Below are 22,726 nucleotides of genomic sequence, written 5' to 3'. Positions count from 1 at the left end.
CTATATTTTAAATAAAGACATTTATTATGATTATTATTATTATTAAAACTCCCTCTTCTAAATATAGCTACAAATAAATATTTACAAACGATACCTTAATAGTCTTACAAATTAACTTACTTCTAATAAACAAATTAAAATATGTACAGAATATTTATATCTTTTATATCACAGCGTACGAAACATTCATACTTTACTGATAAAAATATTTTTTTAAGGATTACAATCATATTGTAACAACGTCTGTCATCTAGACTTAGATAGAATTAAGTTGTTCTAGGAAATTTCTACAAAAGATGAGTTTTAGTTTTTATAAAAATTAGGTATATGAAATGTAAAATTAGATTACTTTGAACCATTTTATTTTGTGTAATACGTACTTTTCGTTACAATATACTTACAAAACCTGTTAAAACTTACAAATCGTAATATTGTCAGATACTTATATTTAAAATAAATTAATTTATGTATTGGGGGAAAATAGAAATTACAACAACCACACGTTCTGAAAATGTATATTTGGCAAACAAATAGACAGTGTAATTAAATATTCATTACAGGGAGAAAAATGTTATTTGCAATTTAGTGTTCAGTGTTCCGATTTATTTTGATTATATAAATTTTTTTCAAAATGCTGATAACTAACAAGAAATAAAACAAATATGTGTATGTAAAATATATTAAATAGGTTTGATTATTCAAAATATTGTAACTTATCTATGTACACTAGAATACTTAATGAGTTAAAATCACATAAATATTATGTATAGCATCGTACAGACAATTCTGTTTGAGGCGGCGGCGTACAACATATTTAAATCGGTTAAGTAGTTCATAAATCTGACTTATCACATATGGTTGACTTAAATACTATGAGTATAAATCTAATCCTAAAATTAAAATCAGTTCGTTGTTTTCGGTACCACCACAACTGTTGGTACCTCTGAGCTGCTACTACTGAGAGACGCTGCCACTGCTATCCTCATGGCTTCTTCATATGAGGGAGGAGCTGTAACAGAAATAATTTATTTATATGGTACCAATAATATTATTTAGGACAGTCATAGAAAAATATCGTGACATAAAATATAACACATTAATAATAAACATATCTGCAGTTTAGTTTATTAAGTATAACATTGGACTGATTACATTGTTATATATATTTCCGGTAATTATCAGTATTTAAACATACTCTGAATTAATCAATATTTTAACCTAATTTAGTATAAATTCTTTAAGTTATAGGTACAAGGTTACAATATATGTGTTCTATAAATTTCCGATAACTATCATAATTTGAAGATATTTTTGTTGTGATAATGTTTTATTTTAGACAAGAAACTTACAGATTGCAATACATGTTAATGATTGCTCACGTGGACAGCGCACATAAAAAAGTCGCGTTTACATACTCTATAAGTACATTTAATAAATCCAAGTATATTGGGTCGTATATTGCCATAACAATTATTGAGATGTTGAGTGCCTAATGGCATGGAAATTTATACGTGAATGAAAGTTCAATTTAAGTATAAAGATAAATAATGTAATTATTTGTAATTGCACCTTCGATTAACGGTCTTACTCCTCATATCTAGTTCAAAAAGAAGTTATTTTCACTAAATAATTTATGATGACACTTGTCATGTGGAAAAAGGCTAATCCAAAGAAAAAACCGTCTTAACAAACAGAAGATTTTGGGATCTTTAGCATAATAAAAATTTTCTTCATTTGTCAACAACTTTGTCAACATTATCTATATTGATTATACAGTATATAGCTGTAACTTTGTGACAAACTGAATCTTCTCATTAGAACAAACAACAAAAACAAAGGCAATATTGATTATGATCCTTCAAAGATTCGATGTGAAACATAATTGTTCATCAATTCATCAAGAACCATTTCTCAAATTTGACACAGTGCAGTTCTTTCATAGTAGTGTCTTATATAGTTTGAACAAAATCTAATCGATAACGTAGGAATTTAAAAGATTTCAGTTATAAAAAAGAAAATATTGAATAGAGCACTTTCCACCAAAATGTTTGTGCCTGTTGAGTTTTTTAATAGATTGCACATTTGAATTAGAAAGCCATGACAATGTTTTACGCTTGTCAGCAGCAGCTTGTATACAGGGTGATTCACTTTTTATGATAAGGACTTTAACCATCTATAGATCTCGTCAAAATAATGTAATTTTGAAGTATACACTTTTTCTTCCAAAGGCCTCCTTTTAGATATATAAGCTCTTGAAAAAACATTTTTTTTTTGGTTTTTATTTATTTATTTTAAAACTATGAAAGACATTTGTTTTATATTTGGTATGAAGTATACGAATGAAAAGCTGTATCGATTTTATAAATTTTTGTGAAATTTGGTCAATCATAGGCGTCCGTAAGGGGCTCTGATAACCCCAATTTTTAATATAATTTCTACGCCACTGGAAATATTTCAAAATGAATATATTTTTTCTACATTGCGGTTTATTGTACAGCAAAAAAGTTTCTTACTATTTTTAAATGAAATGCTCGGTTTTTGAGAAAAATGGCTTCTAATGGATTCATTGTTAATTTTTTCAAAGTAATACAGAATAAAATATTTAATATTGAGAAACAAACAGCAATAACAATTAACAATAGAGAACAAGAAAAAATATCAACAACACACACATCGCCTAATTAAGCTTTGAACTGCTCTCCTATTCATATTGGGGTTGTATTTAAGAGTTTCACAATTATTTTTAATACTTCTTAACCGTTTAAAAGTACAGACTTTCTTTAATATATCCCCAAACGAAATAATCCATGGGATTTAGAACTGGTGATCGTGGCGGCCAAGCAATATACGCCCGATCTAACGACGTGGATAGTGCTCCCCGATCCACTGCCTAATTTGAAGACCATAATGAGCACCATCCACATATTTTGTCCTTAGAAGTAATCTTAAGTCGTCGAGTAAAATATTTAAATCTTCTTTATTTGAAAAACTTAATAATTTCACATGTATTGAATCCATAAGAAGCCATATTTCTCAAAAACCAAGCATTTAATTTATAAATAGTAAGAGACCTTTTTGCAGAATAAATAAATGTAAAAAAAATATATGCATTTTGAAAAAATTCCAGTGACGTAGAAATTAGGTATATTAAACATAGGGGTTAGCAGAGCCCCTTACAGACGCCTATAATTGATCTATTTTCACAATAATTTGTAAAACCGATAGAGCTAAATATAAAACAAATGGCTTTTATAGTTTTAGAAAAAATAAATAAAAACCAAAAAAAAAAATTTTTTTTCAAGCGCTTATATCTCTAAAAGGAGGCCTTTGGAAGAAAAAGTGTATACTTCAAAATGACATGTTAACGAGATCTATCGATGGTTAAAGTCCTAATCATAAAAAGTGAATTACCCTGTATAAAAGTGCATTATTTTGCATTGATTTCTAAAAAATTAGAAGAATAATGCTTTTTATTTAAATAAATGCTAATGTCTATAAAATTTTAAACTCTGATTTTCCCCTTTTACCGCGACCACTATATTATTCGAAAAAAACTCAAGTTATTAGGTTGGCTATAATCCATCCAAATCTGTAAAAGAAAATAATTCTTTTTGTAACCAAATAACTCCTTTTTGGCAGTTGAGAACCCTCAAAACTCTCCGAATTTTCACGTAATTCATTAGATTTTGTTAAAATTTTACAAAAAGGGGACTGATTGTGAGATCTGTAGCGGGACTCCTGAAATCTCGATGTCGTTTTATCGATATCGAGATAATTACGAAACCAATCTCGATCGATTCGACTCGAAATGTAAATTGGTACTCTTGAAGCACATCGATATAGTCCTCGGATAAGTTCGGCAAATTTGGGGTAATATTGTATACCACCACGGTTAAGGCAACTGAGTGATATATTTATTTCTGTCTAACATATACGTATTTCAGCTATCTATCTCTTTTTGTCCGGCGGCGGCGTCACGCAGTTTATTTAAATTTTAAAATGAATACCTACCTATCATCAAATAAATAAACAGAAATTTATAAAATTATTTATTTAGTCTAAACAGTAAACCATGAAAGTTGATTTAAATGTACTTTATATTTAAAGGTTTTATGCGTACATACTCAACAAATTATTGATATTCCACATCCTAATTTTTTATTCGGTTTGAAATAAAAAACATAAAATACTACCTGTGATTATAATTATTGTTGAACAATTAGAGCGACGAGAAGCATTTAGGAATGAAAATATTTGGAGAAGACAGTTCAATGGATCCATTATAATCTTTACCGGACAAAAAATTTGTGTAATTATTTCGCTTACATAAAAATATTATATGTAATTTAATTATGTCTATTGTTTGACATTTAAAAGAAGTAAAAAGAACTTCGGAAACTATTCAATTCAACATTAAATTATTTTGTGCTTTCTGCTGGTTTTATGCACGGTGAACATCACTGGAATGAGTAGACTTTCTTGCTTCAAGTCAACAAACTATTAATAGAGGTATAAAGAAAGTCACATATAAGTTATTTATTAAAACCTCTCCAACAATTGGATAAAATTTTCACCATTATAGAAAAATATTCCGGTAAATACACACTCATGACAAGAAAAAGATTTGTAATATTATGCAGTATTTATATTTATTTAATGCATAATAAGAAACAGAAAAGGTATCATTCAAAAACTGTTCAAATAGTTGTAGATAAATAGAAACCAAGGATTTTATACAAGTCCTTGTATATAAACAAGTATTTGACACTTCACATTGGGTTAGGTTAAATACGTAAAAATAAACAAAACACAAACGCAAACACATTTGTAATGTTGAAAAGAAACAGCAATAGTCAATACATGTGATAGAAGAAGAGAGCAAATCATTTCGGCTAGCCAAGACTCCTCGTTATTATATCGATTCGAATGGGCGGGGTTTCGATATTATTTCGATGGCAAAATTTTCAAGAGTACCGATATATCGATATTATTTCGATCTCGATTCGGAATCATCGAATCGACATTTCGGGAGTCCCTGCACTGACCTGTATCAAATTGAAGTCTATATCTTCAATCGTTCTTAAGGAGTTGTCAATATCTGTGTTCCACTTCCAATTTTTGAAAGATCATAGAATCCATAGGAATCGTTTTAGGAAAAAATTACATATTTGAAACTTTTTGTTTGTTTTGGCGAAATGTATCAGCCTCGAAAATATGTTGCAACGTCTATTTTAGACCCTGCACCCTTTTTTATGTGATTTTTTAAATTACAACAATGCTAAAACTTTCCATTTAAAAGCACTAGCAATACCTATTATATTCTGATACGAATAATTCTGCAATATACGGTGTTACTCCTGTTACTAAGGCACATTTTTTCAATCAAGCAATAATTAGGTATCTATCCGTCAGTATCATCAATGGGCAATATTTAGAGTAAACACTCATTCTTCATTGTACTTGTTGCCGTGATTAAAAAATTAATTGTACAATGAGGACACATGTCAACTGTTATGACATTCTAAGTGGCTCATATATAACACACACGTTTTTAGATAAGATTTTATCTATTTGTACAATTCATTTTAGCCAGATTTAGTTTTATTTGTGCGAAAAAAATGGAATTCCTTTGCATTTAAATTCACTAGTGACTTGCAAAAGCCGTAGATGACTTCGCAGTCACATAAGTGACATAATTGTAAAATTTCAACAATAGGGTCGTTTTCATAAGTGAAATTTTATACAAAATGTTATTCTACATACGGGATGTCCCATGAGAAAGTATACAGGGTGAGTCATTAATAATGGTACACAGCTTAATGACAGATTGTTAACGTCAAAATACAGCGTTTGAGCCAAACATGCCTTAATCAATTGTTGCTCCCTTTCGTTCTACAGGGTGTTAAAGTTGAAAAAAATATTTTCAATTTTTATCTATATTTTAAGTATGTATCAACCGATTGTTTTAAAAATTTGTAGTTTAACATTTTTTGAGTCACGTCTAGAGGGCGCTAGTTATATTTTAGTTAAGTTTTTGAGATTCGGCAGGAATTAAATTAGCAGGTCTTAAGATACCAAGCCTGAATTAAGAATTAAGACAAACATTACAGCAACTGAAAATTTTATTATGCATATCTTAACAAATTATTAACCACCAGCGAGTTCAATGCACTTTCTTAGCCTTTTATTTAAATTTTGTCTGACGTTAAATAAAGTTCTATGTTGTTTGATGATATGAACAGATTCTTGAATATTTGTCCACAGTTGTTCATGGCCATTAATAATGTTTTTGTAAACTAAAGATTTAAGATATCCTCAAAATTAAAAATCCAGCGGATTTAAAACAGGGCTACGTGCAGGCCAAGGTATTTCGCTACCGTGTCCAATACAGCGGTGCGGGAAATTACTATTAAGATATTCTCTTCTCTAAAAAATAACGACTAGGAAAAAACTACTTCCTAATCAAATTGAGTAGAATTGGCAGAAACAATATGGTATTGTAGTGACAGCTGTCAAGTTATTATGTCAATGCCCACTAATTTGGAAAAAATAATTTTCTAATTTAATTCCCATCGAATCTCAAAAACTTAAAACGTCTGTATCTCGCAAACAGTTAAGTTTATCGATTTGTAACAAATGTACCTTTTTTATTTAGAATTGAACGTAGTTCAATAATTTCTAAAAATAATAGTAAAATATAAAAAGTTAGTCATATTTTTACATTGACAAGACTGTACAACTAGCGACCCCTAGACGTGACCCCAACACTATTTGCATATTCGTATTTGCCACCTCAAAAAACGTAAAACTTCAAATTTTTTAAACAATCGGTACATACATAATTAAAATATAGCAAAAAATCGAAAATATGTTTCAACACCCTGTAGAACGAAAAGGAGCAACAATTGATTAAAGCATGTTTGCCTCAATCGCTATATTTTGACGTTAACAATCTGCCATTGAGCTGTGTACCATTACTAATGACTCACCCTGTATAACTACATCATTTTCGAGGTATGGGAATTAAAATTTTTCGAAATAAAAATAAACTTTTTTAAATATTTCAGAAACATGTAGTGGTAGATTTGCAAATTTTTATAAGGTAATACCTACAGAATCAAGAGAATAATTCTGTATTTTAATTGCCAGTGTCGTAGTTATGGGGGCCAGAACCTTTCGATAAACGTAACATCTACGTCTATGACTTTTTTTGGGAATACATATGCGTACTTGATTAAAACAATACATATGAAAAAAACTGTTGTTAAATTTTCGTATTTTCTTAGATTTTGAAGTAAATTATACAGGGTGGTCCACTTTTTTTCGATCAAACTTCAGGAATCAATACATTATCAAAAAATAGTGTTAGTTTGTTTCCCGAAAAAAAAATATATTTTTCGAATTTTTCTGTAGGTGATGAGGTTTCATCCGTAAGATTTTTATAAATGATTTGGCACTGTACGTGTGATCTTTAGAGAATTTTTAAATTTTTTTACTTTACCAGTGGTGGAGAAAATAGGGGTCCCCATTGTATTAGTAAAAAAATATTGGTACGCCACTGGCTTTAAATTTAAAAATCAATATTTTTTGGATTCTCCACTTAATTTGGGACAAAAAATTATCCTTGTAAGTTTTTCGTAACTATTATCATTTTCAAGTAAAATTTATTTACTTATTTCTATACAATAACGTGGACATATTACCATGCGAATTTATTATTTGTTATGTTTTACTTGCCTAAACATAATTTGCCTAATTCTAATACAAGTGTTCATAAAAATCTGATAAGTCGAGAGTTTCTTAAATCGTAAGACGCCTTCGATATTCTTGAAGATTGTTTGGCGTTGCTACCGCAATTTCCGTAAACGTGCATATCACTTCAATCCCGTACAAGATCTACATCCAGGAGATGCTGAAAAAAGGTTAAGCTTTTGTCAATGAATTTATTCGAAATATTTTATGGACCGATGAAGCTTGTTTTACAAGAAGAGGCACATTTAATTATCACAACAGTCATATTTGGGCTCATGAAGTGAGACGCCGATCATACCAGCAAGAATTTAGTTTTAATATCTGGTTAGGTGTGATGGGTGGAAATATTTGTGGACCTTATGTATTACCTCCAAGGCTAAATTCAGTATCATTTGCTAATTTTCTGGAAAATAAGTTATTTCAATTACTGGAAGATATTCCCTTAAACCAAAGATATCGCAGTTGGTTCCAAATGGATGGAGCTCCAGCTCACTCTGGTCAAATAGTTCGCAACTGAATGAATGTAAATAATCAGAACCGCTGGATACGACGTTTGCCATATGAACCGTTGTTTAATGTGGAGCCGGTGCCTTGGCCTCCTAGATAACCAGATCTCAACACCCTCGACTACTATGTATGGGGTACGTTGAAAGATGATGTTTACTCTGTACCAATTGAAGACAGAAATCAGTTGCAGAGAATAATAATAGACGCCTGTGATAATCTCAAGCAGAGGCCACATGAAATCATCGCGGGGATAAATTCTTTAATACGAATATGTGAAATGTGTATTAATGCAGCAGGCGGGCATTTCGAACAACTTCGTTAGATGTTATGCAGCTGTAATTATTTTCAATAGTTTTGTTAAATATTGATTATTGAATTGATACAGTAATTATTTTATTGTCGTGCAATTTGTAGGTCTATTGTAATAGTAATAATAAATAAATTTTACTTGAAAATGATAATAGTTACAAAAAACTTACAAGGATAATTTTTTGTCCCAAATTAAACGGAGAATTCAAAAAATATTGTTTTTTAAATTTAAAGCCAGTGGCGTACTAATATTTTTTTACTAAATCAATGGAGACCCCTATTTTCTCCGTCACTGGTAAAGTAAAAAAAAATGAAAAATTCTCCAAAGATCACACGTACAGTGCAAAATCATTTATAAAAATCTTACGGGTGAAACCTCATCACCTGCAGAAAAATTCGAAAATTATATTTTTTTTCGAGAAACTTTAACGCGCTGTATCTCAAAAAGTAAACATTTGTCGGGTATAGTTTATTTGGCAAACTAACATTATTTTTTGATAATCTATTGCTTCCTGAAGTTTGATCGAAAAAAAATGGACCACCCTGTATAATAATTAACTTTCTATTTGTGTTACAAAGGGAATGCCTTTTTTTAAGATTTAATTGATAAGCTGAAATATGGAAGAATTAAATCTGATTAAAGTTTATATACGAAAATAAAAAATAAGTATAAACATAAGAAATACGTAAACATTGTGTATAACTGTTATTACTAGGAAAGAAAATACATATAACAAAAAACTTTAACGTTGATTAAAAATGTACTCTGCTTTGTTAGGAAAACCACTGTTTCTAATTTTGCTTACAACTTAGTTTATAACTTACAAAGTATTTTTTTTATTTACCGGTTTTATTCTTGTTGCATAATATATAGAACATTCAAAACATGATTTACATGTTTACTCTAAAATTTATTTAAATACCAAATTTTGACAATCTTTTTCTTAAGTGTTGTATCAACCAAATATACACATATATTTAAAAAAAGTCATAGACGTAGAGGTTACGATTCACAAAAGGGGGTACAGTTTATATCTACGACACTGATGACTGATGTGCAGAATTACTAGTACGATTCTGTAAACTCCAGGCGCAGGCGCAACAATAAATAACAACTTATTCTTGTGGTGCAGGTATGACCAAAATAAATTAATTTTGTGAAGCTATCATTACTTGTTCTATATATTTTTTTAATATTTCTATGTTCCGAAAACAGTTACTGTCCGAATAATAATATTTTGCTAACGAGTGGAATGTTCTCATAAAATTTTGAAAAATGTATGCATGTCGGAATCATAGAATTGTTTTTACCTATAGCTGTAGCACATTTCGACCAAAATTTGTCAAGTGAACTGATTATCTACATAGTGGTTTTAACACTTTCACGGCCCGTGTTCATATTTACAGTACGATGGCTTGCCCTTGTTGTTCTCGAGCTAGGCTCTGTGAGGGCGGATCAGCTATTAGAACTTCTACATCCGCGCTAATGTTTATCTCGATTCTTTTTGGATCTACGGAGGGAACCATTCCCCAGGTAATGGTAATCCATTGAGACATTCCGTAGTGGCTTCTGCAACATGGCATAACAACCCGAAAAAACAGGGTACTGTAAATACTTATCTACATTTTTAGTGCGGTTTGTAATTAAAACCCGCCGGATTGTAATTAAAAGCTGCTTTAAATACTTTACATTTTTATGTAAACACCTGTTATTATAGATATTTAAAGTAGCAATGCATGTGTATTAGTCACAGAATGCTAAATAACCGCAATTTAAACTTGAGTGCGCGTTATAAATAATGGATTCTAAACTTACCGTCGTCGTAGTTTGGCTTGTTTAGTTGATTGGAAATGTTAATGTGATCTATTGATAAATAAGCATCCTGACTAGAATGCTGCTGTTCTTCTCCTTGTACTCTTCCGCTTATGCTGTATATATCATCTTGATGGTGTGCTGCAAATAAAGTAGACACATTAACCTAAGCCGATTAACTCGGTATTGGAAGGAGATTCTAACACAGCATTGACCGTGGCAAAGGTCATTGTTAAAATTCCTTGTTTGAAATTTATGTACAAGCCAGTTCTTTCATTTACTTTAGGTTAAAAGAGTTACGGTTATTCAAATTATGAAATCTTATCAAATGAAGTCATATAATACTCTTTCATATTAAAGTATATGCGGGCAAACGATATCTAGTTTCATAGGCAAGCAAGTCATTAATAATAATTATCCAAAATAAAAAATGATCCAGAAGAGACCACACGCATAGTCTCTATTCTCGTTCTAACATCATCTTTGACAGATACCATCACTGTAAAGGATTTTCAAATTTGAGTTAACTTTATAAAGTTGCCGCCATTTGTGTTTTTTGTATTAGTATGGTTTGATTTCTTGCCAGCTGTTAAGTAGAGACATGACGGTTAATAAATATGGAGAAGTATATTATTGAACAACGCGTCTTTATTGTTAAAAATTATTTTAATTTGGTGAAAGTTATGTAGAAGTTGGAAGAAAATATCGTATGGAAAAACAAATAGTCCAACAAACATCACCATTCGAAATATTGTGAATAAATTTGAAGAAACTGGTTCAATTCAAGATCAAAGAAGTAAAATTTACAGTTGTCGTTCGCATGAAAATATGCTGTCACTGCAGAACCAAACACATCAATTTGTCATCGTTCACAGCAATTAAGCATTAAACAAACCTCTTTATCCAACATTTTGCATAAGGATCTTCACTTAAATTTTGTAATTGAATAATTTCTCAAAGAGATGTTAATTGGCCATCAAGACCACCATTATACTTCTTTTTATGAGTTTTTTTTAAAGAACAAAGTTTATGCTGACATTTCTCAAACCATTCAAGATCTAAAAGAAAACATAATTGAGCAAATCACTCAAATTGAACGGCAATTTGAAGGCTTGTAGTGCTACAAGAAGTGGTTACTTATCCGACATTCTTTTCCATTATTATTAACCGCAACATGCTTCTCTTAACATCCAATAAAGGTATCTAATTATTTCGAATAAATTATGTGTATTAATAAAAAATTAAAAAGTTAACTCATATTTGACACCCTCTATATTTAGCCAAGATAGATGAAATCTGACCTACACCTGCAATTTATGGATTGTTTTTTCAGGTGACTTCATTCTTAAACTATATAACAAAACATAAATCTTTCAGACAAAAATAAATTTTGATATGAAATGTCAAAAGTCTTTTTAAGATTTGTATCTTGTATATAATTAATATTCAAATATTTATTAATTTCACTTAAAGAAGAGGCCGCTTGGAAAGGCAATCCTTAAGATATTGAAATAGGTCAGACCTCATCTACCGGAGCTGATTACATTATGATATTTGTTAAAGGCAATATTAAACTAGAATAGATACTTTTTTTTGAAAGTTTACATTATTTAATGATTTCAATAAGCCAGGTATGTATTTGTTTTTATTAATTAGCAACCTGTCTAAGAAGTTATCCTTAGCACACCCAGATGTTGGTACCAAAAAGCGTTATGACAATATTGATAAGTTTTGCTTAAACTTAATATTTGAATTAAAAAAGTAAGGTAAAAGTACAGGAGATGATAAGAAAAAAATTGTTATTTCATATCACTTTCTTAAAATAATTTGACGAATATAAAATTATATTATCATATGAAATTTATCTATAGGTATCTAAATAACAAGAATCATAAAGAAATATCTTCTGCAGCTATATAGAAAGCAAAATACGTAGTTTAAAATAAACAAAACTTGGTGCCAAAATAATCAGTGGTTGTTTACATAACTGATGTCGAATAAGAATAGGTATTTGCATTATAGAAATTAGACATTTTGGGTTTTTTTTAAATACAATTTCGGGATATAATTAATTAAAAACAACTTTATAAAAATAACCTGTCATTGATCATGCTGACAAGGATGTTTAGTTATCCATACATTTTTTTATTCCACTTTAAATGTGGTAAACTAAATATCACCTGATGATTCCGCAAATAAATAATTTAGCAACAACAGGTAATATTAACACAATAATTATCATTTTCTTTATCTTTAGATCCTATTTCTTTTATTAGTCTTAATAGGATATACAAAAATAATCAGTGAACAATTAATCGTTTGTTTTACAAGCAAAGTATCAAAAGTATTTAAGATATTAATTTTTGTTTTAAGCATTTCTCTTTATCGTGAATTTAAGTTGAATTTAACTGATAACTCATTATTATACAGTCCCATTTTTTATCCCAACACATCAGGTATTGTATCATTAAAAATCATTCCGTTCATATATGTTTAGTCCTTGATTAAAAACAGTGATTATGTGTACGCAATTGGCATATGAAAGAGAAGAAAACAAAAGCGGCCTTTAAACCATTTCCTCGTTTTCAAAATTAGATGACGTGGTTATTACTGCATTTTTATTATCGGCGTAAATAGGTCTACTTTTAAACATGGAAATGAATGATGAATAAACGTACTTTTTAACAAATGTCTATATTATTATCTAAATTAAGTAGGTAGGTGCCTGATATGTTTTCTGATATTATAAACTTAGCTGTGTATCCCAAGTTATTCTATATTACTGATCAAAGTAGGTAAATATAAAACAAAATAATAAAAATAAGGAATAAAAATGTATAATCTATTTTTGATATAACAGAACTCATGGTCGTAGAGAGGAGCATGGAGAGAGGGCATGTCCAACGTATCTAAACTACAAAGCAGTAGCGTAATGAGGAATTTTTAAGAGGTGCGAAAAACGAGGAAGAGCTCTATAAAATTCTCAAATGTTTTATACAAACAATATGACTGTTAGTTATTGTTATGAGTTAAACGAATGTAGTTTACGAGAGCACAGAGATCAAGAAAATGTTGTTTCTTAATTAACCCTCTAATTTCTCGTTCAGTTTTCTATTGCCATATGCAAACCTGAAGCAACTATTTCGTATTGAGCAAGACCATAGTCAGACACAAAGTAAGAGAGCTTTAAGAATGCTAGAGAGCTACGTACGCTGATTTTTAAAGATCAACAGAAATTGTTTACATGTTTAACAAATCTTAGCTCCTCTTCAACCCAAAGACCTAAGTCATCAATTAGTAAAATTTAAATATTAAATTCATCGCTATTCTTGCAATAAAATGTTACTTTTTGGGGCCTTTGACTTTTCAGAATACAACTTTAATCTGTGTATCAGTACGACAACTGAAATACACTTGGGTATCGTTAGCACAATGATGTAGAGAACATGTATATAGAGAACAATAAAGGTCATAAACTGGAGCCCTGTGGAACCCCACGACATATCGACAAGAAGCTTTAGAATTCACAATTACTGGCTGTCTCGGATAATACGGCACAGTTACGTGAATGACGCTGTACATATATCGTTGTAATATAATAAAAAAGAGCATATTTAAAATTACTAATATAGGATGTAAAACTTTCCTCTATACCATTTTGTTCTATAAAGACAAATATATACAATGGCGGTGGATTGTTTATCCCTGTAGATGAATATGAATTTTTTATTTATTTCTTTATTTGTTCAGTAAGGTTTATAGCTTAATTAAACTCATCTTCTCCCGAGAAATTAGTCGAGGAAATGAAGCACTGAACCTCCAAAATCTGTGCAGTAAGATGGATCGTGATGCGGTTTTTTGCATTCGATTCGTTAGAGCGTCCAGAAAGTTTGTGACCCTATGTGATCAATGAGAAATGAAAACTGCATCGGTGCATAAGAAAAATGCATTTTTAAAATTGCATCTCGAAGAGTTAAAATATAAAAAATTTATAACTCGGAAAATATTGACGGAAAAGAGTTCAATTTTGCTAATAATAATAATTACTTTAGATATTGGATAAAGCTTATGAAGATGACATCAGTACCTCGGAGACCATTACCGTTGTGATATTCGTGTTGAGCGGTCCCAAAAAACCCGAGCTAACGAGTTTCGGCTATGTTTATAACGAATTTCCACAAAACTCCAGGAGATGACGTGGATCGGCCACCTTGGGCACTAGATACCTCGGAGACCGTTGCCGTCGTGATATTCATGTTCAGCGACCTCAAAAACCGCGAGGGAACGAGTTGCGGCTAATTGTAAGTTTATAACGAATTTCCACAAAATTCCAGGAGACGACGTGGAAACCGGCCACCCTGAGCACTAGGTACCTCGGAGACCGTTGCTGTCGTGATATTCGTGTTCAGCGACCTCAAAAACCCCGAGATAACGAGTTTCGGCTAAGTTTATAACGAATTTCCACAAAACTCCAGGAGACGACGTGGAAACCTGCCACTCTGAGCACTAGGTACCTGGGAGACGTGATATTCGTGTTCAGCGACCCCAAAAACCCCCGAGTAGCAAAATTGAACTCATTTCCGTCAATATTTTCCAAGTTATAAATTTTCCATTTTTTAACTCTTCGAGTGCAATTTTAAAAATGCATTTTTCTTATGCACCGATGCTATTTTCATTTCTCATTGATCACATAGGGTCACAAACTTTCTGGAGGCTCTAACGAATCGAATGCAAAAAGCTGCATCACGATCCATCTTACTACACAGATTTCGGAGGTAAGGCCGTTTTTAGTGCTTTAATTCCTCGACTAAATGCGCATATCAAGAAGAGAGACCGCACTAGGAGTGATCGAACACCTTAATGACACATTTACACAAAGCCAGTTGTGAAGACATTCCACTAAGCCAATCCAACATTGGCATCGTGTAACCAAGGTAACCAAGCCACTCCACTAATTAGAACGGTTTCTAATTTTAGGAGCCAATAGCCTCAACTTGGTCATTGGGTTGGCTTAATGGAATGTCTTCACAACTGGCCTCGTGTAAATGGGCTATAATAGTCGGAGCCTTCTGTGTAATGTTATACATAGCTTTCAACGTTTAGACGGAGAATGAGCTCCGGTGCTACTCTGGTAACCTTGTTAATGCTCATTTAAAAATCACTTACAAGATGAATTTGATCAGCAGTAACGTACTAGGTATTACAATATTACAAAAGTGTTACTAAGATATTAGATATTGATACCTCTCACCTATCGTAATTTTTCATTTTCCAATATTAACCTTGAAAAAAATGAAACAACGGTCCGGCAGCGTTAAAGTAAGTTCAATGAATAGCGAGAACATTTTTTTTTTTGGCTTTTTTTCGCAAATATTCAGAATCTAAGTCATTAGAAGGTAAATTACTTGACCCGTAATGGTACATATTGGCACAAATTGGATGTAATAGATGTGTAGGTTTAAGGTTAACTCAATTCATGTGACTTTATTAGCGTTATTATTGACTAACTAATTTAAATCGTCATTTTTTATTATAGCTGTAATGCGATTTGTATCAGAACGTTGAGTAAAAAATATTTCAAGAAAATTATATATACAGGGTGTCTCGTTCATGTTTCAAAAAAACTTATGTGCAAGTTCCTCATGGGAAAATAATAGGGGTAGTTCATGTATGTAAGTTTTTTTCTTAGACACACTGTTTTCGAGATACAGTGTGCTGAAGTTGTTACTTACCAAATGGTTTTCTTTAATTAATATCTTTAATTCGGCTAAAGATAAAAATGTAAAAATTTGTACACGAATAAATATCAACTGTGCGTTAAGAATAATGTGCACACGGTTTCTTTCTGAAAAGCAGTGTCGCCGATACAGGTAATTGAAAGGGTACAATCGAAGAAAAAATATGTTAAAAGTCGAAATTTATTACATTTCTAAACGGTTCTGTAAACTCTAACGGATACCACAAAAAAGAGGTATACTTGTCGAAATTCGGTAGCATGTACCATTTTCAAAAAAAATGAAGAATTTTTTTACATTTAGCTACAAACAGTATTTACATTTAAGACTATAATTTTAACTTCTTACGTATCACATGAAACAGTTAAATTGTAAAACATTTTATTAACTAAAAAAAAAATAAATTTCATTTTAAGTTTCAGTTTGTTGTAAACTAGGTAACATTTAAAAAAGTAAATCAAAATAAACAGATTATAGTTATTAATTATCTATTATTAAGTAATTTTAGATTTTGTAAACTACTACACTACCATTACCTACTAAAATAAACAATTATTGAATGGACTGAATTGTTGATGGACATGAATGCTTAAAAAAAGTGATAAAAACAGATAAATATTAGGAAACAAACTCGGAGACATACAGAACAACACAGCTGCACCATTAAATAAATGTGCAAACGCGAAATACTACAGTAGATACTGAAATTGTCCCCCATTTCCTTCTATGCAACTTCATTTTTCTCGAAAATGGTACAAACTACCGAATTTCGACAAGTATACCTTTTTTGTAGTATGCTTTAGAGTTTACAGAACCGTTTAGAAATGTATTAAATTTTGAGTTATAACATTTTTTCTCCGATTGTACCCCTACAATTACATGTATCGGCGACACTGCTTTTCAGAAAGAAACCGTTTGCACGTTATTCTTAACGCACAGTAGATGTTTATTCGTCTACAAATTTTGACATTTTTATCTTTAGCCGATTTTTAGATAATTAAGGAAAGCCATTTGGAAAGTAACAACTTTAACACACTGTATTTCGAAAACAAAGCGTCTAAGAAAAAAACTTGACATGAACTACCCTTATTACTTTTCCATGAGAAACTTACACACAAGTTTTTTTGAAACATGAACGGGACACCCTGTATAATTAAATATTTTTTAAATTATTTCCTTTGTATTTTACACCGTTAGTTAATTAATTGATAATTAATTCTACACGTTTCAGGTATTTAAAAAATCCTGTAAAATCCCGTAACTTTGAAATAAAAAGTAGTTATTACAAATTTATGTTGATAGGATAATAGGTAGTTCTGTGAATTGGTATTTCCCATATGAAGCCATACCATTGACTCGAATATATTCTAATATTATTATAAAATGTGCCTATTCAAATGTATAAATATATTTAGAAAATAAACATTGGCAAAATATTCGCCATTTTTGTATTAATGATGTCTAACTTGCAGTTAAATACATCGATTGTTATTTCATCATTAGACACAAAATAATTACTAATGAGTATGTTAAATGGCTACATAAGTAGGTATATTTTTTTAAATTGATACAAGTATAGTAACTAATAATAATAGTGGATATAGTTTTGTAAGAACATCAGCAAATACCTGTTTCTTCTTTATGGTAATTAAATAATCAACATGAACAATTACCTTCGCAATCCTTGTTTGATCGTGTGAAAAAGTAGATTTATGAATTTTATTACAAAATCGGTTACGTTTTGAATTTATCAAGGATAAATAAACTTATTCACTACTGTGTTTCCTACATAAAAAAATTTACGGTTCAGTAGATCAAATGTAAATAGTTCTCGTTTAATTTTATTCATTAAAAATTATCTAATAGTAGAGAGGCAGCCACTAATCAGTCACTATAGCTGTTTTATTACTCCCGACTTTTTATAAAACTGTAGGTAAGGTTCCAATTCTATGGATTATTAACAACAAATAAGTTTTGTGTAAATGATTTTATTTTTTAAATAGGTCTCTTTTCAAGGTTTCATCAAACTTCACATTCAACTGTGACGACACTATCGTTTAGTTATTTAATAAAAATTTACTTTTCTTAAATGGAATCTATTGTTTGAAATTTCGATATTCTTTCTGGACGTTCGTTTTTTTTACTTTAATTTATTGGATATGAACTCACATTGATTCACAGCATGTGTGAAAAAATCAGAGGAAGGTTCATTCATCAAAAATGTTGCGGGTTTGCCTTATAAATCTCTGCCCAATTATTAATTAAACTATTTTTGACAATAGTCCAGAAATACACGTATTCCAATATTGTTCATGTAAAAAGACTAATAAGCTATACCTCTTGATACAAGTTTAAGATTAAAAAGCAATTCAGTAATGCCCATATGGGCAACTTGTAATATTTTTCAGCCGATAATTTTCATACAATGGAATCATGTACCATATTCTGATTTTTAGCTGTTTTTTAAGTGCTTCAAGTGTAATAAATAATAGTGTAGAATCAGCACAACGAACAATTCAATTATAGGGATATATTTTACTAAATTAAAAATATAGTCGAAAGTGTCAAATAAATAGTATACAACGTCAAGAACAAGTAAAGGTATCAACAAGTTAGTTTTTCGGAACAAAAATGTCAGATAAAGAAAATAATTCCTTAGCTGTGTTAATTTATTTTTTATAAGCTTTTACCAAAAAGTTCTGTTTAATCCTCTTACGTGACTTAAAAACTAAAAATACATGGTATGTTTATTCGCTCCTGACATATCGAAAAAAATGTTTTAATTTTTTTAACTTTAACAGTCTTTAATATTATCTTTTAAGCATTAATAATAATTAAGCACGAGTTTGTAACACAAAAGCAATATTTCTATCACCTTCTTTCAAAGGTAATGGGTTTCACATTTAACAATTTTTGTCGCAGTAACTTCAACTGTCGGATTGTCACAGTTCGCTATATTTACGGCATCTCTTTGTTTGTGTCAATAAATATTCCAAGTCAGTAATACTAAATTGGTCAATTTGTTGGCAACCTACTTTAAAATAATGATAATGATAACAGCAAATCACCAACAATAGTAGACTTATTTTATACCTATATCTTATACCAGAGTAACGCAACTGCAATAACAAGAACGTATATTTATTTTTCGTACTACTTAAATTTTTAATAATAAATAGATAAAAATAAATTTTAGAATGTAAGTAAACTGTTACTATTAAATGCATATCAGACCTCACTAAAAATCCTTAGGATTAGCCAATAAATTAGAACCAGTTTTATTGTTTCTAATTTCTTGGTAGCCAATTCATTAAAGCCAGAAAATTTACGACAATTTCCGTGTTACATGTACACATAAAACCTAGCCAGTGTCAGATTTAATTTATTGGGTTCAAAATTAGCAAACATAAAATGAGTTTTACTCATGTTTTACTAGAGCTTAGATATTCATTTTTACATAACTTGTTGCACAGACGTAGTGAATAATTTTGCCCATAAAACGGTTTATTTGTAAATATAAAACATTTTATTGCTCTACAAAATTAATCCTAAGCAATTATTTGAATTTATCACTTTAAAATAAAGAAACTACAAAATTGTGTAAAAAATAATCACTTTCTAACAAATCAACGGTTTTATTGATTAGAAAGAAAATGAATTATATAAGGTACTAAGAATTGCACCTTTATAGTGATAGAACATTTTAAAACAAGAAACCATGTTTCTGCAACATAAGTCGTAGAATGCTTTGTTTTTGAGCTATAGAAGGTGTTGAAAAAATGTAGGTATATCACTTCTATTTAAATATCTTTTAAAATGTTCGACGTAAATTGATGAAGGTTGAGGTACTTACTTAACTAATTAAGACAAAAATTTGCTGAGTTGATACACAAATCTGTCAAGCAGTAGCGGAGACGATTGGAAATACCTAGAATTTTGACGCCACTGTATATCTGTGTGTCATTCGTGACACCCTGTAGATTAATAGAGGTACCCTTGAGTGGATATTTAAGATCATCAAAATGAACGTTTTTATTATTATTATGTTTTAGTTTACGTAAGGGGTAAATTCATTAAATTTAAAAAATTATATCTTCCAACTACATTGAATCAAATACAAAGTAAATCAGTTTGCAGAATTGAGAATAATCTTGAACAAACATTTTTATCGCCATCCTTAAGGCCAGTTATTTAAATAGTGATAATGTCAGTGTTATTTACAAAAAGTTATTTGTATTTTAAATTGTGTGATTATATTTTCTACGTAACTTACAGCTTATGAATATTCCACCATTTTTAAGCGCGCAAATATACCCCAAGTATCTCTCGTTGTTTTTAATCCTCCACTGCGTGTACACATACACAATGAACAAAACGAGAATTACGAAGAAAACTACGAACACATACACCGACATGCCAGCGGATCATTGGTCGGTTAACAGGCAAGACACCTATTTACAAAAACGCTCGCGGAAAGAGACTGACTGTTTAATTAATATTCCCGCGACTTTATGTTTCGGAATTGTTGTTTACTACTCCGTAAAGACAATGTCAGTTTTTTATTTATTGGATTATCACGCTTATTCGGTCTGTAATCTATATAAAATGTACTATAATGCGCGTGCACTGCTAGTACTAATCGACGATCTCGTTTTGGTTTCTAATCTGTTTATCACGACAAAATGAGTTCGGTAAACAAATTTTAATTCAACTGTGAAGCAAATATTTATTTTATTAGACGGGATTATTTAGAGACGGGAAGATGCGCGCGGTTAATTGGCCAGATAAGCTTTACCTTGTATTTTGGGGTCACATCTAAACTCCGAAGGGTGCATACCCGACTGCTGATAAGAATACATCCTAGTTAAAGATTTCTAGAACAGTTACCGCACGATAATTTATTGCAAACTAGTTAAATTGAATCGAATTGAGGATCTGTCGTCTGAACAAGCAGATTTAAATCTATGCCCTACTTACTCTGGCATTCGGTATTTTTATCTTTTCGATAAAATAACCGAATCCGTAGCGTGTGAACGGTCAATTACTACCATTACCAATGTCAGTAAGTTGTGTCAATAATAAGCACGCATGCTTACTGTTATTATTTCTCTAAATATAATCTCAACTTTTCGACTTTTTGAAAAATTACGTAATACAATATGATTAATTCATAGCTTTAGAACTGTTTTTATGAAAAGAATAATTAAATCCCTAAATAATTGTGCAATAGTAAATTGCTTCACAGGATGTGGTAAAAATTGTATGCCCAATTTATTAATTTTAAATCAATAAAATGGAGAACTATGTGCGGGTATCTTCTTTTGTTATTCTTTTCAATTTTTCTGCGATAACCTCTACATATAGAGGGTGTTTCTAAAGTATTGTTCCAAACTGAAACGTTGGAAAATGTTTCCTATGAACATGGATTGAAAATACTTTTTAAAGAGATTACAAGGTGATGAATGTGCACTATAAAGACATTTTTTTAAACAACTCCAAAATGGCTGATTAAATGTAAATGAAACTAGAAATCGTTTATAATTATTTAATGAAAAATATTTTTTACTTCATAGATGTAGGGAGTAACTGAGAGTTTTCGATTAAAAATTATTCAAAATATTTGAAAATGATTTTATATTTTTTTGTTAAAATTTTAAAAGCCAAAAAAAATATTCTTGTTCGATACCAACTAATTATCTGCATAGTTTCTGCATGCACATTGAAGAAAAGTACCTTGGATTGCATTAATATTTTGGTAATAGGTCAATAAAATAACAAAAAAGTTTTATGACCATTGATGCTAAAACCCATTGTTTTCCAGGTAGGAGTCTGCATTTTTTTCATTGGTCCCCAAGTTTAAATAGGTGACCTTAAAGAATTCCATTGCCAATTATTTCTATAAAATGTCAATAGGTATTTCTGACTTTTGAATTTCAAATTTTTACCAAAGAGACTAGACAAGAAGCACGAACTCATACGGGAAAATGTTTAATGTAATAGTAGAAATTACTTCTAGATTTTACCGTTAGGGTCGCTACTGTTCCTTGTTCACCGACATTTTTTCATTATTGACTGATTTATTTATCTAATTCAAAGTAGCCTACATTATTTAGTTTAAAATTTCTAACACATCATAAAAACGGCATAATTGATTTTTAATTTAAACTGCCGCTTTCTTTATCTCCCCTCCATTATTTCAAAGCATATGGGACACTAGCGCCCTCTAATTTGGTAAGATACATGGAGTTTGTGCTCCTTATGTAGTCTCCATGATTTTTACCATCAAAGTCCATAAAATAACTTATTGCCATTCTCAGATGAAACAGATCAACAAAATTTAACTTTTTTTTTGGAAGCAGAAACTTGAATATATATTTCCGAATGATTTAGGTGCGCTGAATCCGAATCTGGCAGCTCTATCACTTCAGGTTTTGAGATATCCTAACCTTAAAAGTGCAAAAAACACTGTTTTTCGTCATATTTGAGGTTATGTAGTAATGCCATCTATTCTTTTTAAAAAAACTAATACATTGAATCTAAAAGTACAAGGCTCCCTCCTTCGAATGCCGCTGAGTTTGCTCAAATATATAGTGTCGTCACATTCAACTGT

General features: G+C 30.5%; 1 protein-coding gene across 4 annotated transcripts in view; it reads right to left on the bottom strand.

Moving 5' to 3' along the window:
• Positions 1-665: 665 nt before the first annotated feature.
• The window catches only part of LOC108911488, a 58,115-nt gene continuing 36,054 nt past the window's right edge, over positions 666-22,726 (bottom strand). For 2 of the 4 annotated variants that reach the window (XM_018716435.2, XM_018716436.1), the window contains exons 2-3: positions 10,385-10,522; positions 666-1,009 (exon numbers count right to left, since the gene is read on the bottom strand). In XM_018716435.2, coding sequence (XP_018571951.1) covers positions 903-1,009; positions 10,385-10,522 — 245 coding nt within the window. In that variant the 3' untranslated portion in view covers positions 666-902. Of the gene's footprint in view, positions 1,010-10,384; positions 10,523-20,389; positions 20,669-20,911; positions 21,048-22,726 lie in introns of those variants that run through there. The other 2 variants (XM_018716437.2, XM_018716434.2) reach the window with 2 other exon arrangements.

This window comes from Anoplophora glabripennis, unplaced genomic scaffold (genome assembly GCF_000390285.2).
Source record: "Anoplophora glabripennis isolate ALB-LARVAE unplaced genomic scaffold, Agla_2.0 scaffold693, whole genome shotgun sequence".
NCBI classification, from domain to species: domain Eukaryota; kingdom Metazoa; phylum Arthropoda; class Insecta; order Coleoptera; family Cerambycidae; genus Anoplophora; species Anoplophora glabripennis.
This window is presented reverse-complemented; position numbering and strand designations above follow the sequence as displayed.